This window comes from Lutra lutra, chromosome 4 (assembly GCF_902655055.1).
Source record: "Lutra lutra chromosome 4, mLutLut1.2, whole genome shotgun sequence".
Classification (NCBI taxonomy): domain Eukaryota; kingdom Metazoa; phylum Chordata; class Mammalia; order Carnivora; family Mustelidae; genus Lutra; species Lutra lutra.
Genome location: NC_062281.1, coordinates 67,833,244 through 67,847,959, shown reverse-complemented (window position 1 = coordinate 67,847,959; position 14,716 = coordinate 67,833,244). Strand labels below are relative to the sequence as shown.

Below are 14,716 nucleotides of genomic sequence, written 5' to 3'. Positions count from 1 at the left end.
TCTTCCAGTCCCGTCCATGTTGCTACAACAACTTAATAAATTTCTAAGAAGGCTACCAAATCAGAAAAAACACCTTATTGAGGCTTCCTGTCCAATCTGTATGTACTCATGGCATCTATCATTCCCTTTTAATGGTCATCACACATGCCAACCTTCCCAACCAAATAGTAAGTTCAGGAATGCAAAGAACATATCTGATACATTCATCTTTCAGCACCAAGCACAGTACCTATAATATTTGTAAAATTAATGATCAGTGAATTATCTTCCTTACTCTTTTATTACCTCCTCCAAGTACTCTGTATTCCAAAATATTACCCTCTCTTCCAACCCAATGAAATGTCCACCTCCCTCAATACAGCTGTTCTCAAGTGGATATGAGAGAAAACATTTTTTTAACAAATGAAAATACCTCTAGGAGAAGGGGAAAGAAAAACATTCTCATTTATTAAAAAGGACTCTCAAAATCCAAATGCACCTCCAAATGGTAGAATTTTAAGAAGCATAACCTGCTGAAACAAACAAACAAAATATTCAGTACAGAAGGGGTTCTTTGGTGTGTCTACTAATATTGCCTAGCTTTTCCTAGAACAGTCCCCAGCAACATTACCACTTTCTACCATCCCAAACAGCCCTCAGTTGTGGTTTTCACAAGTTCCCTTCTTATTCCCTCCCCTCAATCCCAACAACTTTCACAGCATAGCTGAGACTGCTTTTAAAAATTAGGTTATTATGGGGCACCTGGGTGGCTCAGTGGGTTAAGCCTCTGCCTTCGGCTCAGGTCATCATCCCTGTCCTGAGATGGAGCCCCGCATCAGGGTCTCTGCTCAGCAGGGAGCCTGCTTCCCTCTCTCTGTCTGCCTCTCTGCCTACTTGTGATCTATCTCTGTCAAATAAATAAATAAAATCTTTTTTTAAAAATTAGGTTATTTCTAGTTCAAAACAATGTTTAATTTGGGGACTTGCCTATATAAATCTTGAGTGTTCAAAAAAATATCTACATCACATCTAATCTGTACAAAATTCACTGTAGATTCTTATGAAATTATTTTAAGGATATGAGTCCAAAGATGTCACTTTGGCCAAAAGACTAGTTTCCAAGGAGCAATTTTCCTGAAAACTTGTTCAACTTTAAAATTCAGCTTTATTTTTTAACCTCATACTTGATTTGTGAGAGATTTCTATTTCTACATGAGGTTTCATTCTCTGTTTTGCATCAGCATGGTCATCAGTTTCAGAGAGTTATACAGCCCAGTCAATGTTCAGGAAGCTGGGTTTTTTGAGTGGGTGAGTATGAGGGAGGATTAAGGTAGAATTCTTAGAATCATCTACCACTGGGACTTTCCTGGAGTCTATCCACCTAGCTACTTCTCAGTTTTAGGATAAGTTATTTCTATATTGGTTAAGTAATTGTTGAAAGAATGATGTAACTTTGAAATACGTGTGACAGAATAAGATCCTAGAAACTTATCAGTATCCTTAGCAACAGAAAGATGCCTGAGAATGTGAACAATTTGCCAAGAAAAAAGAGAAGGGATAAAACCCCACAGGTAATCTCACCAATATTCCACTTTCACCACTGCTTAATAATGGTTAGACACCATCAAAACAAATCTGCTCTTTTTTTCTGCTTTTTCATATCATCTTTTAGCATTTTTATATTGTAGCAATCAGTGATAATATATAATAACTAAATAAAATCAACTCCTTACTACATAAATAAGTGATTTTTAATCTAGGATGACTGATCTAGAAGACAGCATAGTTAGCTGAAATTATTTCGCCAGTCACAAAGCAAAAATAGAAAGGAATTTGGTTTCTGAATCTTCATTCAGGACTTGGTTACTAGAATTACTCTGCCAGTTTTAGTTAAGTCAAAGAAAATATTTATTATATAACTGTATAATATATAAACTAAGCACTACATTCAAATGAAAAGGTTTTTTTTTTTAAAGATTATGAATGAACAAAGTGATTAGGGTGATTATGAAACAGCAAAATGAAGCGCGCGCACGCACACACACACACACACACACACATAAATACTATGACTCATTAGGCCAGGAAAATGGTTAAGAGAAACTTTACACTGGGTGAAAGCTAATAGGATATTACAGTCATAATTTACCCTGTGAAATAATACACAAATAATTCATACTTGACTATATTAAGATAAAACATTTAAGAAGTTCAATTTTAAAGGATACTAATTATTCTATGTAAAAAGAGTAAAGTGGGGTACTGAAAGGAAAAATTTGAGAATTTTTTTTAATTTACTTTTATTTGAAAAGAATCACTGGTTCAAAATTAAAGACATATCAATAGTTCTATCAAATCTGCTCTAATAATCATTTCAACTTGATCATATTTTAACTCAGAGACTACATCAAATCTGAAATTTTTATCAAAATCCAAAATTACATCTTTAATTTTACCTGTTTTGATAGGGCAATTCTATTTTTTTTTAAGTCCATTTGAAATCAAGGTATGAAAATTTACCAGGTTGATTTAAAAAAGTGAAATCAGGCCACCCGGTGGTTAATATTATGTACTGCATACATGAATATTTTATTTCCAAACCTGGACTGCAAACTAGCAAAATTATAGTAAGACAAATTTGACTTCATTTGACCAGTATGAATAGCAATACTGAAATAAATACTTAAAGAATTCTACCTACCTACTCACAAACAAAAACGATCACTGAATTTTTCTATTTCATTCCATTTGTATATATATGTTTAAATGAGCAAAGATGATTACAAAAAGGTTCAAAACGGGAAATAGATATTAAATCTAGACATTAATTTACAGATCCTAAAATCCAAATGCCTAGATTAACAGACTTAAAAACTGGGATATAGAATTTACTTGCTTTTCCAAAACAATGTTGCTAGTTAATGACAAAGCTGATTTAAAAAAATCAGTTCTCATTTTCAGTATTCTTTCACCCGTAACACTCATTTTGCTGGAAACAACATAGTAAAATTGCTTCCCATACACACATATAACCCACTGAAAAACATTTTCCAATGAAAAAGCTGGCTTTTAGCTTTCCAATTTAGTGCAGTCACCAGTTACCAAGTGTAAATACCTGAATCTGTTACAACTTAAAACAGGTCTTCTAGTTTCTAAATGACATTTTTCAAAGTTTATTTTTAAGGGTAGATCTAGCTTTTAAAAACTAAAATTAATTACTCAATACATAAATATGCTTAAAAATCAAATACACGTTAATAACATATACCAATTTTGATACTACCTGTAAATTATATCATTAAAACCCCCAGTGAGATCTTAAACTATTTAAAGTCACAACACTAAATGAGCCTTTTCCTTTATGTAAATCTAGGTCAGAGATACTAAAGCTATCTTAAAAATCAAAAGAGCCAACATCCTCCAGTTGTTTCAACCTGAGGTATCAGGTTTTTTTTACTTTTTTTTTTCCCATATCATATAGAAAAAAGTATATTACAGGATTTATGCTCATAGTCTTATGCAAAACTTTTGTACAGCAAACTATAGTTTTCATTCAAATACTTAGTTGTAGAGATCTTAAATTGACTAAATTATTTCCTTTCTCAACTATAAATTAGGTTCATATTATTAAGACATTTAGTCAATAGGCATGAGACCAGACTTTGCCCAATAACTTCCACCCTCAAAACAGTTCACATTCTATTATATTCTAAGATAAATAAGACATATTTTCATATACAAGAAATATAATTCAGAGCCTGAAACACATTTAAGTGTAAAGACCCTACGTAATACAGCATTTAGAGATGATAATTTCTCACCACATCCTCTACCTCTATTTGGAGCATAGTTTCACCCCCACCGCATTTAATTACTCCAGCCTTTTAAATCATTATATAGTACATTTTAATTCATACAGCTGACAAGGAACAAAAGTGAACAGTACAATTAATATTTAGACCTCAATGCTCACGGTATTGTGAACAAAAGAAAATAACGTACACAGGCAAATTCGTCATTAAATCACTTCTCCTTTCTTAGTCTATTATTATGAAGCAATCAAAAACTATGAAATGAGCAGAAAAAATCAATTGGAGGAAAGGGTTCTGACATTCAAGCATCCATGTCTAATCATAACTAAATGATGATGATTGCATTAGGTAAGACATTCTTTCAAATAAGATTAACATCAATACTGATAGATAGATAATGCCACACAATGAATATAAACAAAGTTCTGTTTTGGGGTTGACAAAGTCATTTGTCACTTTGCTTAATGAAGTTATTTTAAAAATTCTGTATATTTAAAAATGCACAAGAAAAGGCCTAAATCAGTACCTCAGTAATTATAATTATAGGAGCTTTTAATATCTATCTTTTCTGAAGATTAGGAAGTTAATTAGAGCAGTTATTCTCACCTGAGTGATTCTGCCCCGCCCCCCCCAACACATATTTGGTAATGTCTGGAAACATTTGATTGTCATAACTCAGGGAAATGGTGTTATTGGCATCTACTAGACATTGGCCAGGAATGCTGTTAAACATACTACAAAGCATAGGGCAGCCCCCCACTACAAGGAATTATCTAATCCATTATATCAGTAGTAACAATGTTGAAAACCCTGTTGTAGAGAGGTGGGTCTACGTGAGTGGACGTGTGTATTTGTTACATTTGAGGAGTTTTACCTATATTGCAGTTGCTACAAAATAAATCTAAAAAGGACTTGTTTTATGCTGCTTTCTGCAAAAATACCTTACATACAGAAGATGATTAATAAAGCAACAAATGTTATGTGTAGTTATTACCAATTTTTAAGAGGAATTCGCAGTGAATGAATCTTAGTACTAAATTTCAACTTGGGAAATACCTCTCTAAGACTTTAAGGCTGTGAACCTAGATAAACAAAACTACTTGGAAATCCTGCCAAACAGCTTTTCAAGTTTATTTAATACTACTGACAAAAGACAATCTCATTTTTTGTCATCTAAGGGGTTACTACACAATTTAGGTGTAGCTACTATAGTAACGTGTAAATAAAAATTAGATGAGTAAATTTCTCCTAGCAAGTTCTCCAACAAATATTATGCCCTACCTCTCTGGGCAAGACTTAGTTACGGACACAGCCAAACACGGGCACTAAAAATATTCAGTGAATCAAACATTGTTTTAAGATCAAGCTACTGGTAGTAACAGTGTAACAACTTCCCAGCAGAAGATACTAAAAATATACACATAAAGCTGAGAACAAGGGAATGGTAATTACAGAAAACATCAAAAAGGTCCTCTCTCTTCAGCTATCCCTCAGAGGATTTTCCATACCTGTCAAGGCACCAAAGATGGCAGAGGGGTCCCAGCGCAGGTTTATCACAGAGTTCCTACTTTAACTGATTCCGTAATTCAGAAAAAAAGAATCTCTCTGAATACCATTTTCGAGTCGTCGGGACTGTCCATGAGCACTTTTATGTGCGTGGAGTACTCCCTGAAAGCGCGGACTTACCTAGCAAGAAACTCCGACCAAGAGGGGACTGTGAGAGGCTGAAGTCTGGACGTGAGCTGTGGGGAGAATCAACTCCTTACAGCAATCTGGGCATTTGTTACTCTGTTACTCACGTTCTGCGCCTTAAACACAGGGGTCCCCAACTCTCCACATGTCACGGCTGCGATGGGGCCAGCTGGGTCGGAGAGGGCTGCGGGGCAGCGGGAAGGAAAACCTCGGCCCCAGCTGGGGAGGGCCTGATGGGGAAGCATTGGGAAAGGGGAAAGAATCTAGCCGAGACACTGCCAACAGGCCTAAGTGAAAGAGATGTCACCCACCTGCGCGACCTCTTCGCCATCCTTCAAGTACCGCATAGGCACGGGCTGGGCGGGGACGCAGTTCAGCCTCCTCCAGCCTCAAGCGAATGTTCCTTGTCCCCGACCCTCCAGCCGCTCCCCTCGCTCCCTCTCCGAGGCGACCGAGAGTGGAACGCACGTCCCCGGCAGGGCAGGACGGAGGGGCGGACCGCGACCCGCCCCCGGCTCTCAGTGCAGCTCCTAGCCCCGGCCCGGCCCGGTCAGGAATGCCCCCAACATGTCAGCAGGCGCGCTCCCGCCCTCCGCCGGCCCCTCCCGCCGCCTCTCAGCCTCTACGCAGTGGTCCCAGCTCAGCTCTGCGGCGGGCGCCTACCCCCGCCCTCACCCCGCAGCGAGCAGCTCTGCAGGGCTCGCAGCCTCCTGCAGGGTTTTGTCCGCACCGCCGAATCTCGCGCCCAGCCTCCCTCAAGAGCCGCCGTTTGAATCTGCGCACGCGGCCCCGAACCTCATTGGCTGTAGCGGCCGCACGCGGGGGGACGAGGGCGGGGCGGGGAGAGCGCGCGCGACTATGGGCGGGGCTGGGGAGCTGGAAGTCGGGACTGGAACTCGCGGGAGTCGGGGAAGGAGCTAGGAGTCAGGGGGTGGGGCCGCAGGGCCGGCTCGCGGGTACTGCCTTGACAGGACCCGGAGCGCGCCGAGCGCCGCACCGCGCGGGGCCTGCTGGGAAAGCGAGTTCCGGTGGTCGCCTAGAGGCGGGTCCGGAAGCTGCGGCGCGAGTCCAAACTTCCCCGGGTTCGCGGATACGGTCTTTGGGGGTTGGGCGGCTGCGCCGAGGCGCGTACCCGCAGCCTCCTTTCAGCTACCGCTCCTCCACTCCTAATTCCTCGTGTGTATCCCGCCTCATTAGTTAGGAGGCGCGGTCTTCCGTCTTGGGACAAATCTAACCATAAAATTTGCGCGGCCGTTATTGTTTAAGAAAAAATGTGAGCTTTATTTTGCCCAGACATCAGAGCTACTGCAATAGGCGAAGACTGTGGTAGGAAACCGAATATCAAGAATGAGCGGACTGACAGCTGAAAAAAGTTTTTAGCTAGAGTCGTGTTTGGCCCAGAAAAAGGGAATAAGCCCAAGTGTCGGTCTGATCATCCCTGGGCTCCCTCTACGGGAAATAATTGAACCCTGATGCAGGAGAACAATGTACGAAGACAGGAGCGGACTAGAAATTTTGCCTAGATGAATCAGTATGGTAGTCAACTGTAAAAGGTGACCTTCCTTCGCAGGAGAGACGAGAGGAAGGGAGAATTGCACGGAAGGAGCTTCCAGTAGTTGTAACTACTCTAGAAGCTTCAAGTGTGAAACTACGAACTGCTGGGATCAAAGAACATTGAAGTAGTTTACAGTAACAATTAGAAATGGTAAAGAATCCAAATTTGCAAGGTAACATGCTCTACTGCATAGAGCACTAAACCACATGTTAATATTATAACAAACTTATATTTTGCTATTTTGAAGTTTTACGCGTCAATTTTTGCAAATCAGAGATGCAGGTGCAAATGTGAATTGAGGGGTTTGCATGCACTAGTTTCAAAACTTAAAACGCCTTTTTATAGTTCCTTTTTCTCAAGATATGGGTTCTGGGAAGGTGAAACACCTTTTATTTCATTCCTTATTGTGTTGCTTGTTCACTTTTTTTTTTTAAACCTAATTGAGAAAGTAATGTCATTTGAAAACTGATTTCTGATTTACTCCTGGTCATACATTACTCTACTTATTTATATTCTAACAGAGAGCAGAGTTTCTCCTCTATATTAGGCTTTTTATACAGAATACTTATTTAGAGCTTGAAAGCAGATATTTTAGACTTTGACACTACACTAAAGACCCCTCATTTTAGAGACAGAGAAAAATGTAATTCCCCAGAAAGATCACTTTGCAAATTCATATAAATCGCTTATAAAGAGACAAAGTGTGCCATGAAAGTGCTTCACAGTCATTTGAATACACACTTGAAGGTAATTGAGAGCTGGGCTTTTTTTTTTTTTTTTCTTAAAGCAAAACATACATTTCAAAAGAGTTTTTACTCAGAGTATTATAAGTAACTCTTAAAACAACTATGGGGGGGGGAGCAATGAAAAAAATGGGCAAAAGGTTAGAGCAGACATTTCACCAAAAAAAGATAGACAAATGGCAAATAAGCCACATGAAAAGGCGTTCCACATCTTTGATCATTAGAGAAATGCAAATCAAAACCACAGTGAGATACCACCACACAGTAATTAGGATGGGGAGGGGGGAGACTGATACACAAGTGTTGGTAAAGGTGAAGATGCTAAGCAAACACAACTTTCATGCATTGCTGGTAGAAATGCAGATGGACAGACACTTTGGAGAACAAATGTTTATAGTGGCTTTATTTGTAATCACCCAAAACTGAAAACACTCAAAAGAATGTTATTCTCGTTACCACACTTCTCACTCCCTGAGAGTTGGTTTTAAATAGCCTGTTGAAGCTTCTCAAGTTCTTCCACAGAGGTACAGGGGATTGAATACCAAGGGGAAAATGACTGGGGACAAGTGTTGGAAATTTCTTTAAAAACTATTTTACCTTTTTTTTTTTTTTAAAGATTTTATTTATTTATTTGACAGAGAGAGATCACAAGCAGGCAGAGAGGCAGGCAGAGAGAGAGAGAAGCAGGCTCCCTGTTGAGCAGAGAGCCCAATGCGGGACTCGATCCCAGGACCCCAGATCATGACCTGAGCCGAAGGCAGCGGCTTAACCCACTGAGCCACCCAGGCGCCCCAAAAACTATGTTACCTTTAAAGACTCATAAAGTTTTCTTTCTACTCCATGACAAATATATTCCTATTTTTAATTATAAAAATTATTTTTAAAATATTTTTTAATTTTTTTTAAAGTAATCTCTAAACCCAGCGTGGGGCTCAAACTCACAACTCTGAGATCAAGAGTCACATTCTCTTCCTACTGAGCCAGCCAGGTACCCCTATAAAAATGATTTTGAAATTATTTTAAGAGTATGTACTAATTTACTTTCTTACTCCGAATCTTTAAATAAATTGCTTCACTATTATTAAACAAATGAGCAGTAAAGTGCACCGTGCTCATCCTGCCCATGGCTATACCAACTTATTCTCCCACAAAGGCCAAATACTCCCAAGGTTTGCTTATGTTGTTTGAAAAGCTTTTGCTGGCTTAATATAGTACCTGAGAGACTATACTTTTAATAGAGCCGTATCTATCATTCCCATAGATTTTTGTTCTGTTTATTGCTAGAATCCCAGTCCCTAGAATAGTAATACATCAATATGCTCAAATACAATCACTGTACAATGAATAAACAAAGGCAAATAATAAGCACATGAAAAAATATGTTCATAAAAAGTATAAATTAGGGGGCCTGGGTGGCTCAGTCGGGAAGACGTCTGCCTTTGGCTTAGATCATGATCCCGGGGTCCTAGGATGGAGTCCCACGTTGGGTTTCACACTCACTGGGGCCTGCTTCTCCCTCTTCCTCTGCCTGCAGCTCCCCCTGCTTGTGCTCACTCCCTCTGTGTCTTTGTGTCAGATAAATTTAAAAAATCTAAAAAAATTTTTTAAAAAGTGTAAGTACCATTTTATGACTACTAAGGTAACAAAATATTTCTAAATTCTGTCAAAAAGTTTGAGTAATTCCTTGATGTTAGTACTGAAACTGGTATAATCCCTTTGGAAAGCAATACCAAGCAAAAGCTGTAAAGATGTGCATAGCCTATGATGGACATGTTATCACAATATACTGTAATTTGGAGCACCTATGTGGTACAGTTGTTTGAGTGTCTGACTCTTGGTTTCAGCTTGGGTCATAATCTTGGGGTCCAGGGATGGAGCCCCACATTGGGTTCCATACTCAGTGGGGAGTCTGCTTGAGATTCTCTCTCCCTCTGCCTCTCCCTCTTGTGCTCTCTCTCTCTCAAAAACAAATAAATAAAATCTTTTTAAAAATACTGTAATTCAATGCAAGCAGAAAAGATATACTTCAATGCTTATAGTATTATATTTCATTAAAAGCCCAACTTGGAAGTATTCACATTTTGAGACTAGTTTAAGTGGTTCCCATCACTAACAATTATACAATCAGTAAAAATATTGCAATATTAACACAATGCCATTAAAAGTCTGTTATGCGACTGGGCCCTTCTAAGTGTTTCACATGCATTCATTTTAGGTAATATGCTGAACTTGTATAATTATAAAATCCTATGAGGTAGGTACTATTATTTTCATACATAACAATCCTATGAGGTAGGTACTATTATTTTCATACACTTTATAAAAGAGAAAAATAGGACACCAAAAGATTAATTTGTTCAAGGGCATATAGTGGCAGAACGAAGATTTGAATTAGAAACCAAGTTCCCAATCACTTTACTACCCTAACATCCATGAACATTCAACTATCAGTATAGTATAGATGTACTATAGGACGGTGTAGAACAAAGAGCTAGTAGCAGAACTGTATGCTTAATATGTTGTTTATGTATGTAAAGTCTCAGGGTATATGTGTATGTGGGTATGTGTCTAACATTATAGAAAATGGTCTATGGACTGCACACCAAACTGTTTAGCAGTATTTTACTTTGGAGGGAAGGATGAGATGGGAGCAGGGCCGGCTTTAACTTTTTACCCTGTGTATTTTTGTATTATTTAATATTTTAAAGCATAAATTCTTGTTTATTTTTTTAATTAAAAAAAAAAAGAACTGCAGGGGCATCTGGATGGCTCGGTCAGCTGTCTGCCTACAGCTCAGGTCATGATCTCAGGGTCCTGGGATCGAGGTCATGTTGGGGTGTCATCCCTGCTCAGCAAGGGATCTCCTTCTCCCTCTCCCCCTCCTTCTCTATTTTTGCTCATGCTCTCTCTTTCTCAAATAAATAAAATCTTAAAAAAATTAAAAATGAAATAAAAAATTTTAAATGAGCTGGAAATAGAAAGAAATAGCATGTTATATAAAACTTGCCCCAGCATTGATAATGCTAAATAAATATGCTTTGGCAGAAATGGTGAAACCATATATTATGTGCTCAATCTGAGAATAAAAATCAGATTTAGAATTATATCTTGGATACATAAGTATCTGTTTCAACCTCTCCCCACCACCAATGTATTTTGGTAATCTCTACATTTAGGATATTATTTTAAGTTTGATGGAAATTATAAATAGAAATCATACTGTCATAGGCAGTTATAAAATTCTTACTTTGGCTTTTAAAGGTAAAAATGAGTGGTTGATCTGCCAGAAAAAAAAAAAAAAAACCGTAAGAGACAAAAATGTTTTAAAGTGTCCCTATTTCAGGAGTATGGGCTATGTAGGTGATGGGGATTAAGGAGTGCACTTGTGATGAGCACCAGGTGTCATATGGAAGTGTTGAATCACTATATTGCACACCTGAAACTAATATTACACTGCATGTTAACTGACTGGAATTTAAATAAAAACTTTTTTAAAAAAGAAAGTGTCCCTAATTCAAACCAATATTCTTTGCTCTACTCTTTTGTAGTAGATAGAATAATGGCCCACCCTAAAGATATCCATGTCCTAATTCCCAGAACCGATGAATATAATATCTTAATGGCAAAAGGGACTTCGCAGTTATGATTAAATTAAGGATCTTGACATGGGGATGTTAGTTCGGGTTATCCAGGAGGACCCAATGTAATCACAAAAGTCCTCAAGAATGGAAGAGAGTAGCAGGAGAGCCTGACAGATTTGGAGATGCTATACTGTTAGTATTGAAAATGGAGAAAGGGGTCATGAACCAAGGAATGCAGGCAGCCTGTAGAAGCTATTACATAAATCAAGAAAACAGATTCTCCTCTCAGATTTTAGCTCAGTGAGATTCTCTTTGAACTTCTGACTTCCAGAAGTTTAGGATATTAAGTTTGTATTGTTTTAAGCCAAAGTTTGTGGTAATTTGCTACAACAACAATAGGTAATGGCCTTCTCTGAAATTTTCAATATTTTTGGCTTGTGATGATACAAGAAGTGCTTTCTCTTCTAAAGGTGATCTTTTATAGTGTTCGAATTTTAGCACCTCTTTACAACAAAGGAGCCTACCAACTGAAGATTCAAAATGAAGGATAGGAACTTCAGATTAAGGGAGAGGGTACTCAGGGCATTAAACAAAAGAAATAATTTACAGAATACCACAAAATCCCTAAAGCAGGAATCGCTCATCTGTGGGAAACACGACTTGTGCCAAGATATGAAGGTATGTGCTTCTTTTTAATTCTAAGCTTTCTACCTCTACTTTCAATTTTATCACCTTCCACATTATCAGGAATAGTATCTTGTCTTTTTTTTTAATCCCCAGCCTCCCCTTCTCTCCTGGCCTAGTACATCCAGGCACTCCCAAAGGAAACAATGAATTTGCAAGATTTTAGGGGAATTTGTGGTTATTGAAGGTCATTACTGGCATTTAGAGTGCCAGTTCTAGAACAGAAGACTCTTGTAAAGTTTGAAACAGTCCTGTGCAAGGAAGAATTATCCTGTGTTCCATCCAACATTCAACCAGAGAGTAATGTAAGTGAAAAAAACGCTAATTAAGTCTCAAATCACCTTTTTTTTTTTTAACTTATAAACACAAGTGCACAAGCGTTGGGGCTTTTTTTGTTTTTGTTTTTGTTTTGCAATTTAAAATGCACTATTTCCAGGGTGTCTGGATGGCTTATTTAGTTAAGCATCTGCCTTGAGCTCAGAGCATGATTCCAGAGTCTCTGGATTGAGACCCACATGGAGCCCCACAGTGGTCTTCCTGCTCAGTGAGAAGTCTGCTTCTCCCTCTGCCCTTCCCCTCTGCTCGTGATCTCTCCCTCTCTCAAATAAGTCATCTGTTAAAAATATACAGTATCTCCAGAAATACATCGTATGTAAACCAGGGGAAGACTGTATTTTATTTTGTTCAGACTTAACCAAGAGTTTTTTCTCCATTTAAAAAAAATCACATCACTGAGGGTTACTCAGCTCAAGATTTTATGACAGAAATAAAGCCCACTGGTATCTGTTTCTAGCTATGGAGTTCATAGCTAGTTCTACATATATATCAGCTGGATTAGTTGTACTTGATTGGCTTTATTATAAAATTTCTTCTGTTTCTCCTCCATATTATTGGGAGAGCATTGAATTGATTTTTTAAAAATCTATGTTACCTACACCTTAGTAGGGTACAGGAAATAGAATATATTATTATAAAAAGAGGACACTGACTCCAGTAGGTTTAAAAATTTTGATCTAAATATATTCATCCATCCCTCCCTCCCTCCCATAACTCTGTATCTGCTATCTTCCCTTCTTCCCTTTCAGCTAAACTACAAAGGTGTCTTGACTTCACTACTCCATTCGTCTACAGTCCTCTCATAATCTAACCTTTACCATCACCATCCATTGAAACTGGCTGCAAAATGTGGGAGTAGAATTGTGGCTTTTAAATCCAGTGGACACTTAAAAAAAAAGAAATTCATTTTACCTGAACTTTCTATAGCATTTGACTTTACTACTTCCTTTTATTTGAAACTTTCATCCCTCATTTCCTGTGACCTCACCTCCATAATTTCCATACCTCAAAGCATTTTGGAAGTCTCTATTCTTCTGCCAATGTTGGCACTCTCCCAAATTGCATGTAGCTGTCTTCTCACTGTACACTTTCTTCCTAGGCCATCTCATCTCCTTCTACGATTTCAGTCACATCCTAGGATTCACAGATCTTCACTTGCAACCCTAACCCCTCTCCTGAACTCCCTCTCTTTCCCCAAATTCAACATGTCCCCAAATGGAATTTACTCCTTTTCTCCCAATCTGTAATTATTCCTGTATCTTATTCCAAATTAGTAGCACCACCATTCAGCCTCTCAACTCAAAACGTGAGAGTCTGGATTGGCCTTTTTCCTGTCTTCCAACATCCTCTCCTTGACATCCCCATTGCCAGTGGGTCAGTTCAGGCTCTCATCTCTCACCAATTATAGCAAGTCTTTTAACTGATCTTTCATCCTCTAATCTTATCCAATTCACTGTATCCTCCACTTGACCACCTGAAGTATCTTTTAAAACATAAATCTGTTTAAATTATAATATCTGCCTTGGGAAAGTTTCAACTTCTAATTGGAGTCTCAGAAAACCCTTCTCATTTTGACATTTGGGATCACCTCACCTGGATTACTTTTAAAGCAATTATGGCTACAAACATATTTTGAATGCCATAAACCTTAATAACATAACAGCAATAGTATAGCTAATAAGAGTGCGGAGGCAGAATGGGAGGATAAGGGATATTAGAAAGTGTAGAAATGATAATTTCTTCATTTTACATACTGGAGAGTTGAGATGTCTAAAATTGATGGTTCAATAAACAGATCAGTATATTACATTAGGTTAGAAAGATGATCTAAAGAAAGCAAGGACATTCATTTTTCATAATGGAGGAATCAAATACAGTCTAAAGTTGATAAATCAAGAGATTAGACATGTTAGGGAGGTAACTACCAAAATAGAAAGTTGATTTAGCAATTGAGATGGAGGAACTGGTCTTTCTATATAGTTTTGAAATTTTTTTAAACCAAGTACATTCATTGCTTTGAGAATAACTTTTTAAAAAGAAAAATAATTAAGGTCCACTTTGATGAAATCTTTTTTTTTTAATTTTATTTTTTATAAACATATATTTTTATCCCCAGGGGTACAGGTCTGTGAATCACCAGGTTTACACACTTCACAGCACTCACCATAGCACATACCCTCCCCAGTGTCCATAATCCCACCCCCCTCCCAAACCCCCTCCCCCCATCAACCCTCAGTTTGTTTTGTGAGATTAAGAGTCACTTATGGTTTGTCTCCCTCCCAATCCCATCTTGTTTCATTTACTCTTCTCCTACCCCCTTAACCCCCCATGTTG

General features: G+C 38.2%; 1 protein-coding gene across 3 annotated transcripts in view; it reads right to left on the bottom strand.

Annotated features, from left to right (window-relative positions):
• The window catches only part of MYBL1 (MYB proto-oncogene like 1), a 40,005-nt gene extending 33,763 nt beyond the window's left edge, over positions 1-6,242 (bottom strand). For all 3 annotated transcript variants that reach the window (XM_047727459.1, XM_047727461.1, XM_047727460.1), the window contains exon 1: positions 5,795-6,242. In XM_047727459.1, coding sequence (XP_047583415.1) covers positions 5,795-5,814 — 20 coding nt within the window. In that variant the 5' untranslated portion in view covers positions 5,815-6,242. The remainder of the gene's footprint in view (positions 1-5,794) is intronic.
• Positions 6,243-14,716: the final 8,474 nt, after the last annotated feature.